The sequence below is a fragment of the Tasmannia lanceolata genome, unplaced genomic scaffold, assembly GCF_043159265.1.
Source record: "Tasmannia lanceolata isolate RefF3 unplaced genomic scaffold, GAP_Taslan_0.1 ptg000005l, whole genome shotgun sequence".
NCBI lineage: Eukaryota > Viridiplantae > Streptophyta > Magnoliopsida > Canellales > Winteraceae > Tasmannia > Tasmannia lanceolata.
Window position 1 is genome coordinate 20,011,416 of NW_027518682.1, and position 22,206 is coordinate 20,033,621.

At 37.0% G+C, this 22,206-nt stretch overlaps 1 protein-coding gene across 1 annotated transcript; it reads right to left on the bottom strand.

The window, feature by feature from the left end:
• Nucleotides 1–4,027: 4,027 nt before the first annotated feature.
• On the bottom strand, nt 4,028–6,097 carry LOC143876413 (zinc finger BED domain-containing protein RICESLEEPER 1-like). The gene is made up of 3 exons (XM_077378109.1): nt 5,273–6,097; nt 4,171–5,140; nt 4,028–4,074 (listed from the first exon to the last, which is right to left on the bottom strand). Exons 1-3 carry the CDS (start codon nt 6,095–6,097, stop codon nt 4,028–4,030), a joined length of 1,842 nt encoding a protein of 613 aa, XP_077234224.1.
• Between the last annotated feature and the right edge of the window lie 16,109 nt (nt 6,098–22,206).

Below are 22,206 nucleotides of genomic sequence, written 5' to 3' on the forward strand. Positions count from 1 at the left end.
GTGGTCTACCAACCACTCGTTGCAATACAATGATTCTTTTTGTCTATATCATAGCTAATTTTTTGTTTTCTTCCTTTCCTTCGGAACCCGAGGACCTTTAAAACTTCGTTTGGTTGCTAGTAAAAAATTAAGGGCAAATCACTGTTGCATGTCAAAGAGTAGGAAAAATTACCCGAAAATGCTAGTTGTTTTCAAAAGGGTAATTTATTGTTGTGTGCTGAAGTGTTGGAAATATAACTTAAAAATCCCAGTTTTTGGACAAACTCGTCAAAATGTTATTTTATTAAAAACACGAAAATCATGGACGAAAATGCCGCCTGACCGAACTGTGTTGGCTTTGAATAAACTATTTTGGCTTCGGCTGATTAATTTTGGCTTCGACTAAGTTATTTTTGCTTTGCCTAACCTATTTTTAAAAGGGTAAATCACTGTTGCGTGCCAAAATTACCTGAAAATGCTAGTTGTTTTAAAAACTCATATAAATGTTATTTTTGCAAAAAAAATAGAATTTGAGATTGAAAATGCCTCAGCTTCAACTAATTTTGGCTTCGAGTAACTCATTTTTTGCTTCGAGTATCTATATTAGCTTCGAGTAGCTCATTTTTTACTTTGAATAACTCATTTTTCACTTCGAGTACCTATTTTGGCTTCGACTAACTTTTTTTCCTTCAAGTAACCTATTTTGGATTCGAGTAAATTATTTTTGGCTTCAATTAAGCATGTTTGACAACAACTAGCATATTTTTGGCTTCGAGTAACTCATTTCCGGCTTTGACTACCTATTTTGACTTCGAGTAACCTAATTGGATTCGAATAAATTGATTTTGGCTTTGACTAATTATTTTTTACTTCGAATCCCATATTTTTGGCTTTAACTAAGCATTTTTTGCTTCGTCTAACCTATTTTAGGCTTTGACTATGATATTTTGGTTTCGACTAACCTATTTTTGGTTTCAACTAAGCTTTTTTTGCTTCAACTAAGCAATTTTTAGCTTCGACTAAGCTAGTTTAGGCTTCGAATAAGCATCTTTGGCTTCGACTAGGCTTTGGCTTCAACTAAGCTAGTTTAGGCTTTGAATAAGCATTTTTGGCTTCGACTATGCAATTTTGGCTTTATTAATCTATTTTGGCTTTGATTAAGCATTTTTGGCTTCGACCAACAGCTTTAACAAGAGGAAATTGCAAACTTAGGGATAGCTTAGGTGGGAGGAATCTAAGTGGATTATGGGTGATCTGCTACAGTTTTTTACAAGAGATGAAGCCAACTTTAAAATGAAAGTTTTAACTCCAAGTAGTTTAATTACACATAAAATATATACAAAGTTTGAAAAGTTGGTTGTTATGAAGGTATTTTGTGAACATGTTCTTATGTTCTAGTTGGAACATAATGAATCCGATCTGCCATGAACAGAGTCATGCCTCCACACTTGCTCACAGAATACCTTCATGTGAAGTATGCAACCCATTAATTCAACTGAGTCCTCAAACTTGCATATATAAACATTATGGTTTATAGGTCAAGTTCAAAGAAGCTTTATGTGTTTAACTCCACATTTAAAAGCTTGTCCATGTAAACAATTATTAATTCCAGAGGCCTTCCATTCCCAAGTTCTTACATGAGGCCACAATTCATTACCACAAGTCATTCCTTCATTTAATTTTATGCTAGCAGAAGCGAATTTTTCTTAGTCGAAGCCAAAAACAGGTTAGTCGAAGCAAAAAATAGGTTAGTTGAAGCCAAAATCAGTTACTCAAAGATAAAAATAGGTTATTTTGAAGTCAAAACAGGTTAGTTGAAGCCAAAAATAAGTTAGTTGAAGCAAAAAAAAAAGGTTATTAGCCAAAATAGGTTAGTCGAAGCCAAGATAGATTAGTCAAAGTCAAAAATAGGTTAGTCAAAGCAAAAATAACTTAGTCGAAGCCAAAAATAGCTTAGTCGAAGCCAAAATTAATCAGTTGAAGGCAAAATAGTTTAGTCGAAGCCAAAATAGCTTAGTTGAAGCCAAAATGGTTTATTCAAAGCCAACATAGTTCAGTTGAGGGGCATTTTCGACCATGATTTTCATTTTTTTTAATAAAATAACATTTTGACGAGTTTGTCCAAAAACCGACATTTTTACGTTATATTTCCAACACTTCAGAACACAACAATAAATTACCCTAAAAAAAATTCCATTGGATTTTGTGGAATGAGGGAGGAGACAAGGGAGGGGACAAGCATTTAGGTGTCATTATGAGTGGAGAGAGAGGGAGCAGAGAGAAAGAGAGAGAGCACCATTCCCTAGAAAATTACATGGGAGACTTCCAAGGAAAAGCTGATGTCACCACTTATTCTCCCACAAAAATCCAATGGATTTTGTTTTTTACTAACAACCACGCCTTGGCTTATTGTCTTCTTTTTGTTTTTTGATTGACCTTGCCCAAATGCTTTTATCTACTCTGCAAACACCCCTTGGCTTATTGTCTTCTTCTTGTTCGGGGACAAAGGATGCTCGTAACCTAGCGGTATTCAGCATCTCAAATAACAAATATTAAATTATTTAGTGGAATGATGCAGTGGGTAGTGTTACGTATACACAAATACTCATTGTATAAGATATTCTCCATTCATGGATCACAAGGTGAGGCCAACCCGACCCGAGGAACCCTTTTTCCAACCCGAACCCGACCTGACCCGAGGTCAACCCGACCCAACCCGAGTTTTTAAGCTTACCAAAAAAAATTATAAAAAATGTCGGATTTCACTAGGGTCGGATTGCCCATACCCTCAACCCGAACTACCCATACCCTCAACCCGAACTTGATCGAGGTTGAGAAAACTCAACCCAACCTGAATTTTTTCAGTTGCAGCCCTAATCACAGATCAGTCGATGCTGATGATTTGAGGCACATATTGGATTTTGAGTGCAATTTGTGCACAAATTGCACTAAGGCCATGTTTGTCTACCATGAAAAAATGTTTCATAGAATATTTGGGTAGGGGTGTCAACGGATCCACTTCGGGTCGGATCCACCTATGTCACAGTCACGATCCATTCAAATTCCTTATCGGTCGGGTCGGACTCGGATTGTTCTTCGGATCCAAATTTCCAAGTCATGATCACGATCCATTTTAATTCGGACCGTCCATCGGAGTGTCCTATTATGTCCCACTAAGCTAAGTAAACAACTATTTTTTTTAAAACGAGTAAGAATGGCAGTCCACTATTAGTGTGTCTCTATGCATTTTCTTCTACTAAATTAAAATTTATCTATGTTTAATCTATGTGTAAAATAATGCTTGTAAACAATAAAACTAATCAAAATTACATACACAAATATAATGTATAACTATTATCAAGAAATATGATTCATAACAATAACATTCAGTAATAAAAACTGATGAACTAATAATATATTCATGACGGCATATATGTTCAATAGACCACCATAATGAAAGTAAAAACTGAGAAAATGAATCAAGAAAAAAAAAAGACTCACCATGATAATCCTCGCCAGCATGACGCGGAACCATCCAAAAATAGTATTGCTCTTCTAAACCATTTCTAAATTCCTGCAAATTCTAAGAATTGTGTATACTTTCAACTGAAATAGTGAAACTTATAATAAGAAAAATGATGCTTGACCAAGACAACAAATCAAATGAGTCATTTGTAAATAGTTCACTAATAATAACATCAACCCACCATAAATACATAGGTCTGCAAAAGTTGACAAGATTCGTGTAACCACAAAGTAATAAATAAAAATATCAAACTCAAAAACACAATGTTGCCATGTTGGTTTTGCAATTGGCACAACTAAACCAAAAATATCTCCAATCCATTGTTTTTGCGATTGGCACAACTAAACAAAAAAATCTCCAATCCATTGTCGATATACCCTACACCAACATACAAAGGAACAAAATAATTAATTTAAATATATGTGAATCATAAATTCAACAATGCAAAACAAAAAATTAAGCAACATCTAATAAGTAACCAACTATTTACCTGTCTCAGAGAAAATACTATAAAGACCACCTCTAGTCTTCATCGCCAATTGTGATAGAATTCGTAGAACTAGCCAAACCTTTCACAAGTATACGGAGCAAATGTTAAAAATTAAAAACCACATTTATAAACTACAATTAGAATAATAAAAAACTTAAATTGAATATATATGTACCATCAATTGAAGCCCGCAACCAATCTTGCCCACAAATGAGAGCCTCTACCGTCTCTGGAAGTAATGAACTACGATACTGATCTAATACTCGACCTCCAGTACTGAATGCAGACTCAGAAGCTACAGTTGATATGGGAATCCCCAAGATGTCACGAGCCATTATAGAGAGTATGGGATAGTTGAGTGCATTGCTCTTCCACCAACTCAATACATCAAATTCATCCGTGGGAGGAACTATGATAATGGCTTCATCCAAATAATGATCTAAATCCCCCTTCCTTTCCACCATTGAAGAACTTTCTATAGCAAATTGGTGAAAAAGATTCATTTTATCTTGTCGACTTGGATTAGTGTTGAGCCCTACCCTTTCCTCATTTGCAAAATTAAAACCTGAGAGAGATGATCTCTCGGTAGACGAAGCTTGTTTTCTTTCATACTCTCGGTAAAGGTCTCTAATGGCATTTTTGGCTTTTTGGATTTCCATCTCACTTCTTTCAAAATAGTAAATTTTAGGATAATAATACTCCAATAGCTTCAACTTGTACCTAGGATCTAAAACTACTGCAATCGATAAGATCAAGCTGCATTCTCCCCAATACTTATCAAACTTGTCTTTCATTCTCTCAACAATGGATCTCATAAACAATTTATCGCACACATATGCCTCATGCAATGCACACCGAATTGATATTAATTCAGGAAAAAATATATTTGCAGTAGGAGACTTGGTAGCAGAAAAAATATTGGTAGCATCATAAAAGACTTTCAAAAAATTGCAAATAATTTTAGCATTTTCCCATTCATCTTTTGTAGGTGCTACTTGATAATTCAGATCACGCTGTGTCATTTGAAGAAATGCATCCTTATATTCTAGTGCAACTTGTAACATAAGGAATGTCGAGTTCCACCTAGTTGGAACATCAAGGCAAACCTTCTTTTCACTACTTATCTTTGACACTTTAGCCAATTCCTGAAAAATTTGTTGACGTGATTGTGAAGCCTTCACATACTTCACACTCTCACGAACCTAGTGGATCACATTATTAATCACTTCCAAGCCACTCTGTACAACCAAGTTTAAGATGTGTGCACAACAACGAACGTGAAAAAACTTACCCTCAAGTGGAAGTGTGTCATGCAATTTTTCTTTCAACCTGGCACACATGCTATCATTTGTTGTCAAATTATCTACAGTCATGGTAGATATCTTTCCATCAATTTTCCACTCTAATAACTGTCGATAAATTGTGTCACATAAATTTATTGCAGTGTGAGGAGATGGTTCCACGGCAAAATTAATTATCCTCTTGTTCAACACCCAGTCATGATCAACAAAATGTGCTGTGAGACATATATATCCAAGTGTTTGGTTGGATGTCCACATATCTGTTGTAAGGCTGGTACGACCAGGAGTAGTTTCAAATACTGTAGAGAGCTTTTCTTTCTCTTTCTTATAAATCGCTAAGCAATCAAACTTAATAGTGTTCCTAGACACCATCTTGAATAACGGCTGAAGATTCTTAGCAAATTTAATAAACCCGGGGTGTTCTACCATTTTAAAGGGGTACTCGTGCAACATTATCATATGAGCAAGATCTTGTCGGCTTTGATTTTGATCAAACTTAAAATTACTAATACAAGTACTCCCATCTGTTTTTGCTTGATCCCAAGACAAATTTTTTTGTCTTACGTCCTGATTTTTGTTTTTAGGACAATGCGCAAGATGTCGTTTTAAGTGAGTAGTTCCACTAGTACTTGAACCCGTGAGATTCCTCTTACAATGTTTGCATTTAGCCCACAAAACCCCATTTGAATCTTCTTCTTTTTCAAAATCATTCCAAATGACTGACCTTAATTTACGTCGTCTAAGACTAGATGGTGAGTGATTTCCATCATTAACATCATCATCCACAATATCCTCAGACATTGTTGAAATAATTTCCTGTATAACATGTAAAAATAACCATAGATATTGTTTAGCTAGTTTAACATCATTCATTACAATCAAGAAAGATACAAGGCGAGATTAATACAGGAGAATGTAAATGAGTTTCTGAATTGTACATAAAAAGCATTCATAAACAAAAGGCCATGTTTGGAAACCATGAAAACTTATAGAGCGATGATTTTTTCACCCCACGTCAAAAAGTGTTAAGTCTGCCCACAATTCCGCTAAAAGGGGAGCGCAATTAGATGGGCCATAGGATGATCCAAAACCATGAAAACTTATTGCCTTCACTTTATTAAAAGTACAGTATTGCCTGCACCATAGGATGATCCAAACCGTCCATTAGATGGGCCACGGCTGAAATAGGTTGTGTCCCAAAAATCATTTCCATAGGCTGATCCTAACCCTTCGATCTGAATGTTAGAGGGTTGATCCTAACCATCTAGATCATTTAGCCCATTAATATTTAAGAAGGCCCAGCCCAATTCAATGTATAAAAATTGCTTAAAACAAAGAGATTCTAACTTCACAAGGGGTGAGGAATAGTTCTTAATCCTCACCATCTGCAAAAAGACTCTTCTACAAATTCCAGAACCTTTTTCCAACACTATTTCAAATTCAAAATTTTCATTTCTGAAATTTAATCCTCCTACAATCTGACAAATGGGTCTCAATTTATCTCTTTAAAGCTAACGAAAGCCCTCAAAAAGGTATGCTTGATGCTTCAAAATAAGTTTCTTGATTTTTCGGTGTTTATTTTTTTGAGTTGTTTTTTGGGTTTTAGGGAATCTCTATCTAAAACCATTTTCCCTAAAAAAATTTCTGTTTTCTGCTTGAAATTCATGTATTGGGTTTTGGGTCTTTTCCAAAACCCTTAGTTATTCACTGTAGGATTCTTTCTGAGAAGGGTTTGGATGTTGCAGGCTATGCTATGGTATTTTGGGGAGATTGAAAAAAAATTCTGTCATTTGAGGCAAGTGGGTCTCCTTAATTTTACCCCTTTTAGAAGTCTTGGATTTGGTTTGGGCAGGCTTTGAATATTGGGAATCAAAGAAGCTGATATCAGGTTAGAGATTGGGGTTTTGATTTGTCCCTATTTTTTGTGGATAGGGTTTACGGGTATCTCATGAAAAAAAAAGAAGCAAAATCCCCAAATTTAATGCATGTGTTTTCTAGGGTAATATGTGAGTTTATGAACTAACATAATCAAAACCTTCAAAGCTTGAGAGATACACACCGTTGTTGTTAATGGTAGAGAAAAGAACAAAACCCCAAAATCCCTTTTTCTTTCCTCCGTGAAAAGTGAAAATTGAAACGGTGAAAGACTGAAAGTAAAAGTTAAAAAGGATGAATGAAACGGCTGAAAAGTGAAAAACTGAAAGTCTGAAAATAAGGAAATCCTGCTGCCTTATCCTATTAATTAGTGATAAGAGATGTTTTGACCAAAATACCCTTCATAGAAATAATAGCATTTACAAAATTTGAAGGGTATTTTTGTCAAACATTTCGGATCGTGACTATCCAATGGGCATCTCTGCCGTGCCCATACCCAATCCGAAATTTTTCGGATCCCAGATTTTAGGGTCCGAAATAAGCCCATGGATCCTATTCGTATGTTTAGATCCCGTTCATTAATGTTCGGATTCGGACGATCCATTGGACCGTCTGGATCCATTGACACCCCTATATTTGGGGGACCGGTTATGAGAGATGGGGGTGAGAGTGCGCCGAGCGTGGTAATCTCAAAAAACTAGGAAAACAAAAAAAAAAAACATTATAAATAGGTATTTTCTTTCCACTGGGCTTTAAGGGATTTTTTATGCTCTCTCTACTCCCACCCACACAATTCTCTCCTTCTCCTGCCTTCTCAACCCTTCTCACACAGTGAGGCCCATGAATATTCCATGGAATAAATTTTCATGGCTGCAAAACATTGCCTAAAAGTCCACTGCGCCCCCAAACTTGGCGTGAATGTTTATCCCATGGTTGGCAACTATGAATTCTTTCTTTTCATGGGATATTAGTTTACAATGTGTGTAGAGAGAGGTAGGAAGAGTAGGAAGAGTGGTTGAAGGCCGGGGGTGGGGGGGGGATATAAAAATAGGAAAAACACTGGGGCCGTTTGGATTTTCAACCACTTCTCACCCTCTCTTCACTCATACACTATCAATTCTCCCTTTCTACCGACCCTGCTTGCCCCTCTCCCACCATTTGATGAACTAATATTCCATAGAAAAAACTTTCATGGCCGTCAACATGGCCTTAGTGTATACCAGATATAAATCTTAAAATAAACAACAACAAATCTTCGCATCCCAAATTTGTTAGAAATTTTTCAACAAGTGCTAGGCTTTTAAGCTTCACTTTTTTATTTATTTAGGCTCCATTTCTTTCAAAGTAAAAATGGATGTAAAATTTGTTTTATGCTGTAAAAATGAATACAAAACAAATTTTACGTCAGCCTTAAATGAAAAAATGGTAAGCAACTCTAAAAATTAGGATTTGCTAGCTTCCATCACAAAATGCATTTCTCATATGGTTTGTCGCATGTCAGACCAACCACAATGATGACAAAATATGCTGAAAAGTGATTGTCTATGGCAGATCTGACATGCGAGAGACCATCTGCGAAATGCCTTTCGGAATGGACGCTAGCAAATAGATCCCCTAAAATTAATCATTATTAAAATTGTGATATGTTAAAAATCAGCTATTAAGACTAGATAACTCATCTTGATTAATGAAAATGCAACAAGCCAGTTTGGTTATTCGTGACAGTTGATTTAATGGGTCCATCATCACTAGACAACTTGTGAGCTGTTCCTCAACCATTCTCCGCTCTTATCCTTCGATGTGGTGAATGAGAAATCTCTAAAGTCTCTAAACATGCAGTTCGACAAATGGGTCTGTTCCTCCTGTTTCTATCTTTTCCTATATTTTACAGGTAAATGATGCAAAATAATAAGATTTTCCAAACCGACTCTGATCCGCTTCGGATGATTCTCATTATCCTGTTTTCTCCAATTTCCATGAACAAGGATGAGAATGGTCACCGAAAACAACATCATTACAATATCCATGTGCCCTACAATGACCATCCCTATACATATTACAAAAATATGCCTCATAAGGTTTTGGTTTTCATTGCAAGAATAAATAAAAGAAGAAAAACAAAAAAATGTTTTTAAAGATGACAAAAATATAAGATGATAAAATACCCCAATCTCCGAATTTAATTTATTTTTCAAACAAAAAAATCTTAAACCCGATTAGTTCAAAACTGGGGAGAGTCTGGTTGTGTGAGAGGATGTTAGACGGTAATGAGAAGCCTTGCCGAACACTTTCTAACCCTTGAAATAGGGTATTTTTATCTTTGCAAATCCATTATTGTTCCTATTCATTTTGCCACTATTTTTAAAAAAAATGAGTGTTTATCTCCCCATAGTTTAGTCTTGCCTTGGAAAATGGAAGAAATGGTCATGGGTATGTAGAACATTCCTATTCTTATTGCACAATGAATGAGAAGAGGAAATGGGTACTTATATGCATGGGCGTCGTGTGGGCCCAAGACGGATTTGGCCAAAAAGTCCCGAAAACCACTAGTAAATTGGAAGTGTGCAAACGCAGGTCCGACCCGGCTCGATTCGGTTCGTGCGCGTGTGGCCAAAGATTTTTGTGTTTTATTGAGTTTTTCTTATTTTTATTAAATACTTATTGCAAAATATCATCGTTGGAATTCTTATAGAAATGAACGTTCAATTTATCGTTGATCCGATCATTGGATCACACGACCGTTTGACCCCAAGCGTAGTACAATGTGGTTTTTAATTATGAAACACTTCTTAGAAACTTTTAAAATGGTTTCAAATTTAAGAGGCATTTTCTAAAGGGTGTCTTAATGGGCTAAGTGGGCGTTTCAAATGTTGTTTTAGCGGACTAAAAGGATGTCTTAAATTTGTCTATAAAATAAGGGGTTATACTCATTTCTAAACACGAAAAAAAATAGGGGAGTGATAAATCGACTCCCCATGTGTCTTTTTCTCTCCTCTAGGTTAGAGAGAGAAAGAGGAGAGAGATAGACACATGGGGAGTCGATTTATCACTGCCCAAAAAAAAAATTCAAAGATCAATTCTCTTCAATCTTGTAGAAACCAACAGTGTGTGTCAGGCTATTGTATAATTCCGTCTCACTAATAGAATGAAATGCCAGCCTGAAAATGATGCAAGTCATACAACAAGCGAAGTGATTGTTTACGTTATGTGGGGCATGATAAAACATGGACGCTCCTCAGATATGAACCTTTCTTAGCCACAACCACAATGTCATAGATAGCTCCATTTGTTTGTTATCACCTTATTTTATACTTTGGCTGTTGTGTTCTTGCACCATGTTTAAACCAAGGTTTTAAATTTCAGCTTCGAAATGCGTTTCGGTCCTCACCGAACCGAAAATTTGAAATTTTGGGCAAAATCTATCGAAATCAAATAACGTAATATTTTATCTCCTACAAAATTTCGGTGAATTTCGGCTGAAATTTCGAGATAATATTAAATAATAAATAAAAAACAGATTTTTTGGTTATATCCCTTGACCCGAAATTTTGTAATGTTTCGAGTTCACCCAATTTCGATTTCGGCCTCAACCGGATTTTGGTCGAAATTTAAAACCTTGGTTTATACTAGAAATGGAAGATAAATGATATCCGCACTCCAACTTTTGGTTAATGGGTGCCTCACTTTATTAAAAATCATTTTGATCGGATGTCGGGCTGTTTTTTCGGAGGTGTAAGTAGCATCTTATATCACGAGAGTTTAAAATAAAGAAAGGGTGCCACTATTGAAAGGAAGGAGTGCCGATACCATTCTTGAAATGGAATAGACTTAGTGGCTCCTATAAACTAATGAGTTTGAACTTTATTTATTATACGGTTAAAGTATAGGCATCAAACCTAACCTTTATGGTAGGACCCTTATGATTATAGAGATTTGGTGGGAGAATCGCTTTTTTATTTAAATTAAATGATTTGAATGATGAGTTGAAGTGGGTGTCTCGAGTCCAGGCAAAGCCAATGGAAACATGGGTATTCAGTTAATATTCATAAATAGACTAGAGGGGGTGGCCTGGGGAAAAAAAGAGGAGTGAATATATCACTTCCTTCTGGGTTCTTGTTTTACTAAACACGCTGGATGATAAAGAAGTTGGCAAAAAAATCGAGAGGTCGTATTCAGTCCAAAAGGTCCATTCTGTATCCTATCTGTAACGTATGGTCGTCCATTTTATTACCACTGTCTAACGTATGGTGGGCCATTCTCTATCCTATCTGTAAAAATTGAGGAAGTCTGATCTTTGCTCTTCTCTTTGGAGTTTGGTGCTCTTGTTTTGCTTTTGGTTTAGTTTTTTCGATTGTTTTTGCTTTCCCTTGTTGTTGTTTGCCTCCAGCCTGTTGTTGGGTTTGCTCCAAAGCTTCATGTATTTCTCTTTATTTTTAAATATATCTGGTAGGGGTCTGCCTAACCCCAGCTTGCCCATCAAAATATATATATATATATATATATATATATATATATATATATATATATATATATATATATATATATATCTGAGTTTCAAGTCTGTAATATGTAGCCGATGGACCCCACCAATGGGCCATTACTCGGAATTTCATCTGCTGGTGATCACATTAACCATCTGGTAAATTAACTTTTGGCCACTAATGTGAAACCATTTTTGTTCTATTCGTACGTCTGCAGATCATTGATTTACTACAGAGGATTATTTGATCACTACAAATTTTGACGATGCTTGATGGGGCCCACCTAAAATGAACGGTGTGAATCGCCATATATGCGTCCAGTTGTAATGTGAGGATGTGCGGAGGATAAATTTTCCACCCTTTGGGTTGGATATATAAATGATCATTAGCTTCAACAGATTATAAGGTATGAGCATTAAACGACAACTTTGTAATCTGCTAGCTGGGAATACATGAGAGAGGGAGATTCAAAACTCGGGCATAATACATTCATGGGCATAATACACCGTGGGCATAAAACACCATCCCAAATTTGGAATACATGAGATAAGGAGATTCAAAACTCGGGATAGACGAACGCTAGACATACCCAAGAGGTCGAACTATTGAATACTCGTGAGCTACATAATCTGCTAGCTTGATGGGAGTATGTTGCGATCTTTGAGATCGTCTTAGGCAATTTTTCTTTGTAACCTTTTCCCAATATTCATTTGATTCCTTCAACTCTCTTCTTCATTGTCCTCTTGTTCAAGTGGGATCAAATTGACTAGATGATGCTCATCCGCCCATGATACTTTCTTCTTTCGAGATTCTTGCCTAGGCTCTTTATCTCTCCTCGACTCATCTTCAGCAGATGATTTTGAAAGATTGACAGTAATCTCCCTACCATATTTGAGGTAATTTTTTGTATTCATCCTTGATGTTTTTGAATCCTCTGTTTATGTTGGATTGTCTTCACCGTTCGAGGAGTATTCCGTCTCTGATGAGTCTTCTCCACTTAATTCTGCTTCTTGTGTTTCTTCTCCCTCTGATGCTTCAACTTCATCTTCATTGATCACGAAAGTGAAGTTTTGGGTAGTTTGTAACCTTTACCTCAACATATTAGTTGGGTTTAGAAGTTGACTTATTCGTTTTTTTCTTCTTTCTTTTCTTTTGGGTGAAAAGCTTTTTGGGCTGCCCAATTTTGTAAAATGAGAGATTTGCTAATCTTGATTGACTGCGATTAACCATGATCAGTCTTTATGTAAAGCACTTAAGAGATAAACAAGTAAAGAGACAATATAAGAGACGTGGATTGGAAATCAACATAGGTTTGATTACAATAAAATATCTCAAAAAACAAAACGTAATTAACATCCATTAATTTGTTGCACTGCGTCCAAGGATGATGACAATGTCGCTCTTAGAAGCTATTACAATTCTCAAGTGCTATATATCAACAACCTATCACAATAGTGTAACATACAAAGTGGAGTGCGATTATCAAAACAATCGAGTGAGGATATCATTTCCCTTTTTTTATTTTCATTTATATTCCACTTGTTTGTTTTTCTCTTTTGAATATTCCCTAATCAACTATTCCATATCCGAAAGATAGGATTAAATAATGTTTGTCAAATGCAAAGAAAAGAGATGATTACAATAGCTGGTATATATCAGTCTACATCAACTGAGAGAATTTTTTAAGACTATTGAAAACAGGCTGTGACAGTAACATTTCACCTCAAACACAATTAGATAAAAATAGTTTAAGGCAAAGCACATGAAGACAAGTGGGTGTCAAAAATTTTCCAGTGGGATTTGCTAGGCAATTTTGCCGACAGCCATTTCCTGACTCACTTTTGCAGGAGAACAGCCACACATGCTCACTTTTTTGGCATAATTTGTCTTATTTATTTAACTTTTAGGGGGCTTCCCCTCCCCCCCCTTACTCTACTAACCTAATAAGTTTATGCATTTCCCAGATCCAAAATTGACCCTTCCTCCGAAGGAGTTCAACTGGAATTTGGATATCTCTCAATTCGAACATTACATAATGTGCTACCATTCCTCCTGGAATATGAAATTGGGAAGTTAATATGGGAGCGTACGATTATGTGCATGGATTTGCAGAGCGAGATGCGAGAAACCATAGGAAGTCTAACCGGGTCCCATTACTTCTATACGACATATAGTGAAAATCACTCCGTTCGAACATTTCTAACCGTTTGAACTTATGCTTTGGACCCTTCCTCATCTTTTCTTAAATGTCCATTCACAAGCTATTGATCACACAGTCGAGATCATCTCATTGGTGTGATTGTTTAATCACATAATCTCTATGGTAGGGCCTACGAAATGAAGGTTATGAGATGACACTGAGTAGTGAGTAAGGACATGTTTGGTGACCATGGAAATAAAATTCATGGAATATTTGTTTATCCAGGATGAAAAGATGGATAGAGAGCGCTGGGGAGAGAGAGACCTAAGACGGGGTGAGTTAGGAGAGCATATGATGAGATTGGTTGACAGGAAAAAAAAACCCCTTTACATAGTTTTTTTTCCTTATTTTTCAAACTGGTTCGCTCACCATCTCCTCAAATCTTTCGTCCTCTCCTACCTCTCTGCCTATCTCTTACATTAGGTAAACAAATATTCCATAAAATATTTTTTCATGGTTGACAGCACGCGCCCCTAATTTTACGGCGATGAGCCCAATAAGTTTCTTCTAGTTTCATTTCCCCTAAAAGTTCGATCAATAAATTTCAAAACTCATGTTATCTAATTTTACGGCGATGAGCCCACATTGTTTGGATGATCCAAAGCGTTCATTTGATGGGTCCTGACATAGATAGGGTGTGCCCAAAAAATCAGCTCCATCGGATCATTCTAACCCTTCAATCTATGGACGAACCTTTAGCTGCGGGGGCAAACCTTAAACAAATTGAAACTACAGGGGTGTATTTGTCACGTTTTAAACTATAGGGGTGGAAGTGGATGTGTCAGAAACTAGAGGGTGTGTAAATGTAATTATCCCTAATTATAAGGGACAGGATTTGGGCACAACAACCGGATCCATATCCTAAGGTTCGAAATTATTTTGGATTGTCACATAGACGTAGACACAAAATCCAATGGAGCATTATAGATCCGAATAGAGGGTAGCAATATATGAAAATAATTTTCAAGTTTTAATTTATTTTTGCCTGTTCAATAATGGTACTTTTGTACTATTTGAAAAGCCGAGTAAAAACAAAAATTAATACTTTATTTTCCCACTTTTCATCAATTTGATGGCAATTCTCCTCTCTCGACTTTCTTTCCTCTTTCCTCCCTAAATCCTAAGCTCAAACTGTGTGCATTGTGCACAATGTAAGTAGGACCTAGGACTCTCTGGTGGACAATCCTCATTGAAATGGATTGACTCATATTCAGAAAGTAAGATCCGAAAAGTATCTAACCGATAAAGGATTCGAGCCCATCACGACCAGGACATAAGTGAGTGTTGACACTCCAAAGCTAGAGATTTCAAAATGTCGCTAAGAATTGGGCACTAAGTTGATCAATTAGAGCAGGTATCTGTTTGGATCTTGACATGTCGGTCCAAGTCGGACACTAGCAAATAAGGCCATGTTCATTTTGGATTTTGAGAATCGATTTTTTGTCCAAAACTGATTGTTGGACTCAAAACATTCATGTTGAGTCCAATAATCAGTTTTGGACTCAAAATCCAAAACAAACACAGCCTAAATTAATTTGGAAATCCATGTTTTTAACAGGTCCATGTGAATCTCCAGCCCACTTCGAATGGACCATACCCCAAATCTCCCATCAGACAATCCTAACCCCCCGGGGCCTATGTTCGTTTTGGATTTTGAGAATCGATTTCGAGTCCAAAACTGATTATTGGAGTCGATAATCAGTTTATAATAGGACCGTGTTTTGAAGTCACAATCCAAAAGAAACACAGCCCAAACTACGTCAGAAATCCGTGTTTTTAATAGTCCCATGTGAAAGCCCATTTTCTGTCTCCACGCCAAATGTATAGCCCACTACACGTGGACCATGCCCCAAAACTCCCACCAGACAATCCTAACCTCCCCCATTTATTTTGGATTTTGAGATTCAATTTTGAGTTCAAAACTGATTATTGGACTCAAAATTGCAATTAACTTTGAGTTCAATAATCAGTTTTGAATTCACAATATCCAAAACAAACACACCCAAAACTAAAATTGGAAATCCATATTTTTAATAGGCCCATGTGAAAGCCCATTTGTTGTCTCAAGCCCCCAAGTTGATGGAGTAAAAAGACGTAGGGGTAGATTGAAAACAACTCGGGTAGACACAGTGAGTAAAGACTTGAGAGCTAGGAACATAACAGAGACCATGACCTTGGATAGGATAGAATGGAAGAAAATGATCCATGTAGACGAACCCAACTAGTGTCAGGATTAGACTTAGTCAATTTGAGCCGGGTAGATTCTTTCACCTTCTTCATGAAAATTTTCTAAAGGATTCATTAGCCGACCCCAACTAGTTTGGGACAAAGGCTTAGCCGAGTTGAGTTGAGTTACTTGCATATGAGGCCTTCAAATATATGGTATCATGTTTGATGATCTAAGCCGTTCCTCTATTCAGCCTGATTATGGATGAACCATGGCTGCAAAAATCTCCCATGAATTTGTGTCATACAAATGAATGAAAATGAAAAGATTAGAATCCACATTTATGGGAAAATCTAATATTTGAAAAGTCAAATTAAAGGGCTAGAAGCGTCCAGATGGAGAGATCTACATACATAAGGGTGGTACCCACCTCTAATTTACATACATTTTCCACCTTTGATCTGGGGAGACATTATGGTTTGAACTCTCTAAGCCGCACATTTTATTTCAAATAAATAGGAGCTAGTGGGGCAAACAGATGAATGGTTTAGATCAACCAAATACGTGGGTCCCATTGTATTTTTCTGCGGAAGCACACGCCCAATGGCCCAAGTATCGTATAAACCTCTTTGCTTGGCAGGAACTGTAAAATTGGGTCTTGTTCTACTCTCCCCATATCGGCCCGATTTCCTAATGGGCCTAAGGACTAGATGCCTTCCTGATCTAGAGAGGGTTGGGCCTCTTCAACGTAACGGGCCAATTTAGACAAGTATTTGCCAAAACTTCTCAAACCGGATCATCCGTGATAGGCCCTTTTCGCAGCATGGCCCATTTGAAAGCCTACCTTGAAGCATGGTTTCAAATTTCGGTTTCGGAAAGCGTTTTGGTCCTCAAGGAAACCGAAATTTCGGCCTAAATCTCGGCCGAAATCCGCCGAAATAAATAAAATAATATTTATTTCATACAAAATTTTGGGAAAGTATTGAATAATGGAAAAAAATCAAGTTTTTTGGGAGAAATTCCTCTAAATTTCAGTCGAAAATTTGGACTGTTTCGGGTATACCCGATTTCGGTTTCGGTCTCGACCAAAACCCAAAATTTCATAAAACCATGCCTTGAAGCCTCTGAACGTGGCCCCTATCGAACAAAAAAAAAAAAAACTCTCCCACTGGTTGATTCTAACTCTCGGATTTTTTAGCTCATAATAGTATGGTTATAAACATAAGAGAAATTTTTTCACGTTCGTCAAAGTGCATTTACTTTTCTAACCTCGTCTATCAGCCTAGATCAAACGAGGGGAGTAAATCCAGATATTAGAAGCTTGGAAGGAGAACCACGGTAAAATTTCCTAAGAAAAATTTTTCTTCAAGAAATCTTTTTCTTGCAATCCAAAGAGGGTCTTAGTGATGTAACTCCCATGGACTTGAGCCATCATATTGGGCCCAACACAAACAAGAAAATGACCAGACTCCACACGTAAACAGGCAACTTTCCACATTGCAACGTTATAGAATTGTGCGTGGGGCCCATTTTTATTAATGCCCAAGTGGTCCTCTCTCTCTCTCTCTCTCTCTCTAGTGTTGTTTTCTCCCTTTCCCATTAGCCATTTCATTCTCCTCGTTTTTTTCTCGTAAATGAATTGCTGCGTAGGGCCCACGACAAGCACTAGTTGTTGTGGAAGTTAAACAGTTAAAACAACAAAGCTCTCTACCACATGTAGCAATTACTCAAGTTATGCGCCCTCTGCCTTTCCAGTATGTGAATTTATAGTAACACCCAAGCATTCAAGTACACGCCATCAATGGCTTGGGCAAAGCATATAAATGCTTTCCGATTTATAGTCCATAGAGAGCTAAATAACAAAAGGAAAATGCTTTTATAGGATGAATGCAAGTTTAGTCCAGACTGACTTAATTTGGTATTAAATTTGAAATGGGTTTCATACATCAATTCTATCATTATTAAGGCCAGTGATGAGAACCATCACCCTCACCACACTCTTATCTTTAATGAAATGGGTTTCATAAATCATGTTACATTGTTGAGGACATAATACTAAATTTGTGAATTTTAAGTATTTCAATAGACAAGGGGAAAGGATATCAGCATAATCATTTATTTGGTAGGTAAGCTGGGGTTTTGCTGGACCCCTATCAGCATAATTAATCATGTTTGATCGGGAAATGATATATTCAGAGCAGCCCCCTCGAGTGTAAAAGAGAAGTCATAAAGACACTGGAGAGGGTAGTCACAAGCAAAAAAAGGGGTGAATATATCACTTCCCTTTTGATAAAATGCACGAACTCATCTTGTCCTATATGCTTAACTGGTTTAAATTCCCAAAATGCTGTAATCAGTCTTGATAGCTGGTTAAAGCATATGCGACAGGTTGATTTCGTGCCTAATATTAAAACTTGGATGTGCCTATATCATTATTTGTCTAGGAAAATCTATTGAGTAAGGTGATAGAGACATGTGCCTTCTCCAAGGCGAAAGCTGCATGATTTTTATGGGTTACAATACGAAGGTCCAACTACCATGCCTGCTAAATATCGAATTAGATATATGATTACGGAGCGGATGGTTTTGTCACCATTTATATAACCATTTTATATTTCTAGGGGAAGACATATAGAGAGGGTGGAAATATCAATGTAAAAGTAATTATAGGAGAGTAGTGGTGTGAGTAGTCAACAGGGAGGAGAAAAGCATTGGATTTACTTACATCGTAGAATAGTGGCAAAGAATTTGCCCTATTTCATGTCATGTCTTTTACCGAGAGGCATTTTTGTAACTTTACACAAAGTTACGGACCCATGAAAGAAACCGCAATGGTTTTTTAACTTTAAAAACAGAGTTTCGGACCCATGAAAGATACCGCACTCCTTTTGTAACTTTAAAAACAGAGTTTTGAACCCATGAAAGATACTGCACAAGTGAGAGGTAGCTTACGCAAGTCACCTATTTCAATAAAGTTTGCCAGATTAAGAATGCCATCATCTTTATGAACATACAGAACAAATGAGGTACAAAAGGTAATAAAAGATAAAAGTAAATTCCCATTGTCATTTTCTTTCCTTCAATACCCAACAACCATGTTTGCCTTCCTTTATTTTGCCTCCATTCGGTGGAAAGGAAAGTAAAAAGGGAAATAGTGCAGTTCCATTAAGGGAAATGTTATCAGCACTACGATATTTTGATGATCGCACTCTCACCTTATGAAAAAGTAAGGTATGGCACACACCATAGGATGATCCAAACCGTCCATTAGTTGGGCCACAGCCTAAATAGGTTGTGCCCCAAAAATCATTTTCATAAGTTGATCCTAACCCTCCGATCTATAGAGGGACTGAATCTTAGAGGATTGACCCTAACCCTCTATAGACCGGAGGGTTAGGATCAACCTATGGAAATGATTTTTGGGGTACAACCTATTTAGGCTGTGGCCTATCTAATGGACGGTTTGGATCAACCTATGATGCAGGCCATACTATACTTTTTAATAAAGTGAGGAGTGCGTTCATCAAAATATGATAGTGCTGATAACATTGATAGCATTTCCCCTCATTAATTGCATATTCTCATTATTAATGAAATAAAATTCTAGAAAAATAAATCCCCCAAAAGGGGAAATGCTAGCGTCCATCGCAAAAGGCATTTCACAAATGGTCTGTTGCATGCCAGCCACACAGTGAATGAAGACAAGATCTGCTGAAAAGTGATCCTGTGTGGCTGGTCTAACATGTGACAGATCATCTGCGAAATGCTTTTTGGCTATGGAAGCTAGCAAACCCCTAAAAAGATATGCAAAATCTGTCATTTTTCACTTTCCTTTCCTTTAAGGGACCCTACCTAATAGATCCTACAAAATTAGGGTTCTTATATGAGCGGACAAAAGTACAAGTGGGGCTACTTTTCGAAGATCCACACAATTTATTTCTGACGCCATGAAGCAAACTCCACCGTCATTCGAGGAATCTCACCTTTTAATTTGTAGATTTTTTTTTTTTTTTTTGGTGGGTAATTTGTTGACTTTCTTGATAGACAGTCGCTTCCTCACTTTTTCACCATCCGTTAAGTGGCCGTAGATTGGATGGCTATAATCATCTTATCGAGGTTATTTTGCTCCATGGTCCATCGATAACAAGGCCTATGAAACAAATGGTTTAGATCATTAAGCAAGTAACCCCAACTGACAACAATTGTATCCAACTTTCCACAGGGGTGCATCTTCCAATCACTTCAGCTAACTGGGTACATATTCGGGCATATACCAGAGCGAGTCACGGTTCAACATCTTCAACCAATTTCGACCCAAAGCACCAAACCAATCATCTGATCGCTCACGGCGGAGGTTCTTTAACTGTGGGTTTGCTCACTTGTCCAAATTAGACGAGTACAGGGTCTAGTTCCCCTCACGGACCCTCTGGATTACTACTATCATGACAACCGTTTTAACAAATAGAGTGCATAGGTTAGGTAAAATGGTGGTGAACATACTAGGTTGGTAATCGGGTACGTGCGGGCCAGGCAGAGCTACAAACTACTGATACAAATGTAAACTGCGAGGAAAAGAACATGGAAGAATCGTAAATTACATGAAATTAAAAGACTACAGGTGCCGCATTAAAAGTAAATGACAAACAAGATAGGATACCCATGGCATCTTAACCATCGGAAAGTAAATGATAAACGTTAAGTGAAAATAACTTGAAAGTAAACTAGAGGAAAGTTTAATCCTAGGGTTGCTTAGGGGAACAAATTAAAGTAGAGTAAAAACAATCGTTGGATCGGGAATCTGGCGAGGGGCACAGAGTAAGTAGAGTGCTCCAGTATTTATAAACATTTTCTAGGAAGACGTATATTACTAGTCTTTCCAAGAAATAAAATGGCATTAATTTTTCTCTAATCATAATTATTGCCTGAATTGTATTGGGTTGTTTGGCCCGGGGATAGCAAGCAGCTATCTCTGATTCAGCTATGAACGATTTACATAGAAGTGTCTCTCCTTCCCTAAAATTTCAATATTTAATTTCTATATTGCTTTATTTTCGTTAAGATTTCAAATAGTCCGTTTCTATCTGTCTATAATCGATTGCTGTGATTCTCGACAGCAAGGAGAGTGAAGGGGATATTGAAATCTGAGCTTGGCCTTGCACCCCAGATATTTCAATATCCTCTTCCCATTTCTTTCTCTTAGTCCTGCACCAAAAATTGGTGATTGACCTTCTCCCCTCCATCCGTTTTGCTTCTTTTAGAAATCAACTCTCCAGAATCTAGGGATGTAGTTTTGTTATTATAGTAGATCTCTCTCAAATTTGTCCCGTAGTTTTTTCCCTTCATACTAAAAGATTTTCACTTAAATTTGGTGTTGCAGTTTGGTTTGTGGTTGATCTTATTATAGTTCTTGCTTTTCGATTTTGCATTATCTAATTGCATTGCAGTTTTTTTTCTCGGCAATTGCGCAGACACATTTGTGGGTTGTTTGATTTTAATTTCACGCGCATAGGCCTTGCTACCCAAAAATCTTCACATAAGGCTTCCATTCTCCACCTTGTATGTCCATTGGTTCGCAATCACTCCACCATCAACAATTGGAGTGGCACACACCAAAATCATGATAATACTTTTAAACTATTATCTTCTCTTTATTAATCTATATTCTTACTTGTTTGTCTATTTTAATTATACTTTAAAAAGCTAGATTAGAATTGTTGTTATCTTCATCTGCGGCATTCATCTATAATTGAATGAAGTGATTTAACTGCGTGTAATTAAATCATTGTAATGCGATAAGCCCTTTGACCAAGACATGTTTTGCAGCTCTTGAGATCAATCCACTTTGATTGCTCGGCTAATAATTGTAAATATTATGTTTTTACCATCCTTAGTATATTGATGATGTGGGGATTTTATGTCTAGTTTCAAGAGAGTGGGATTCTCTCCCTTTTACCATTCCAATTATATTAAGGAGAGTATTAAACGGTTTGAAAACAATGGGACTAGTCTCTTGCTGTTTTACTGTTCATAGTGGGGGCCCACCTAGGTATGGGACTGGGTGGGACTCAGCCTCATAAGGTGTAGGTTTAAAGGGCCTTGCCTTACGCGTTCCATCAGCTTTAGAGCATTTGGCATATTGGTAATTAGGTACCTAACGTTTGGTATCAGAGCAGCCACCACGTCTTGC

Bases quoted from the DNA above. Each gene is read 5' to 3' on its own strand.
- LOC143876413 (XM_077378109.1), bottom strand. From the start codon at position 6,097: ATGTCTGAGGATATTGTGGATGATGATGTTAATGATGGAAATCACTCA. The intron at 5,141-5,272 runs GTTCGTTGTTGT...CAAATTTTTCAG, and splicing joins TTGAGGGTAAGTTTTTTCAC to GAATTGGCTAAAGTGTCAAA. The intron at 4,075-4,170 runs GTACATATATAT...TACTTGTGAAAG, and splicing joins GTTGCGGGCTTCAATTGATG to GTTTGGCTAGTTCTACGAAT.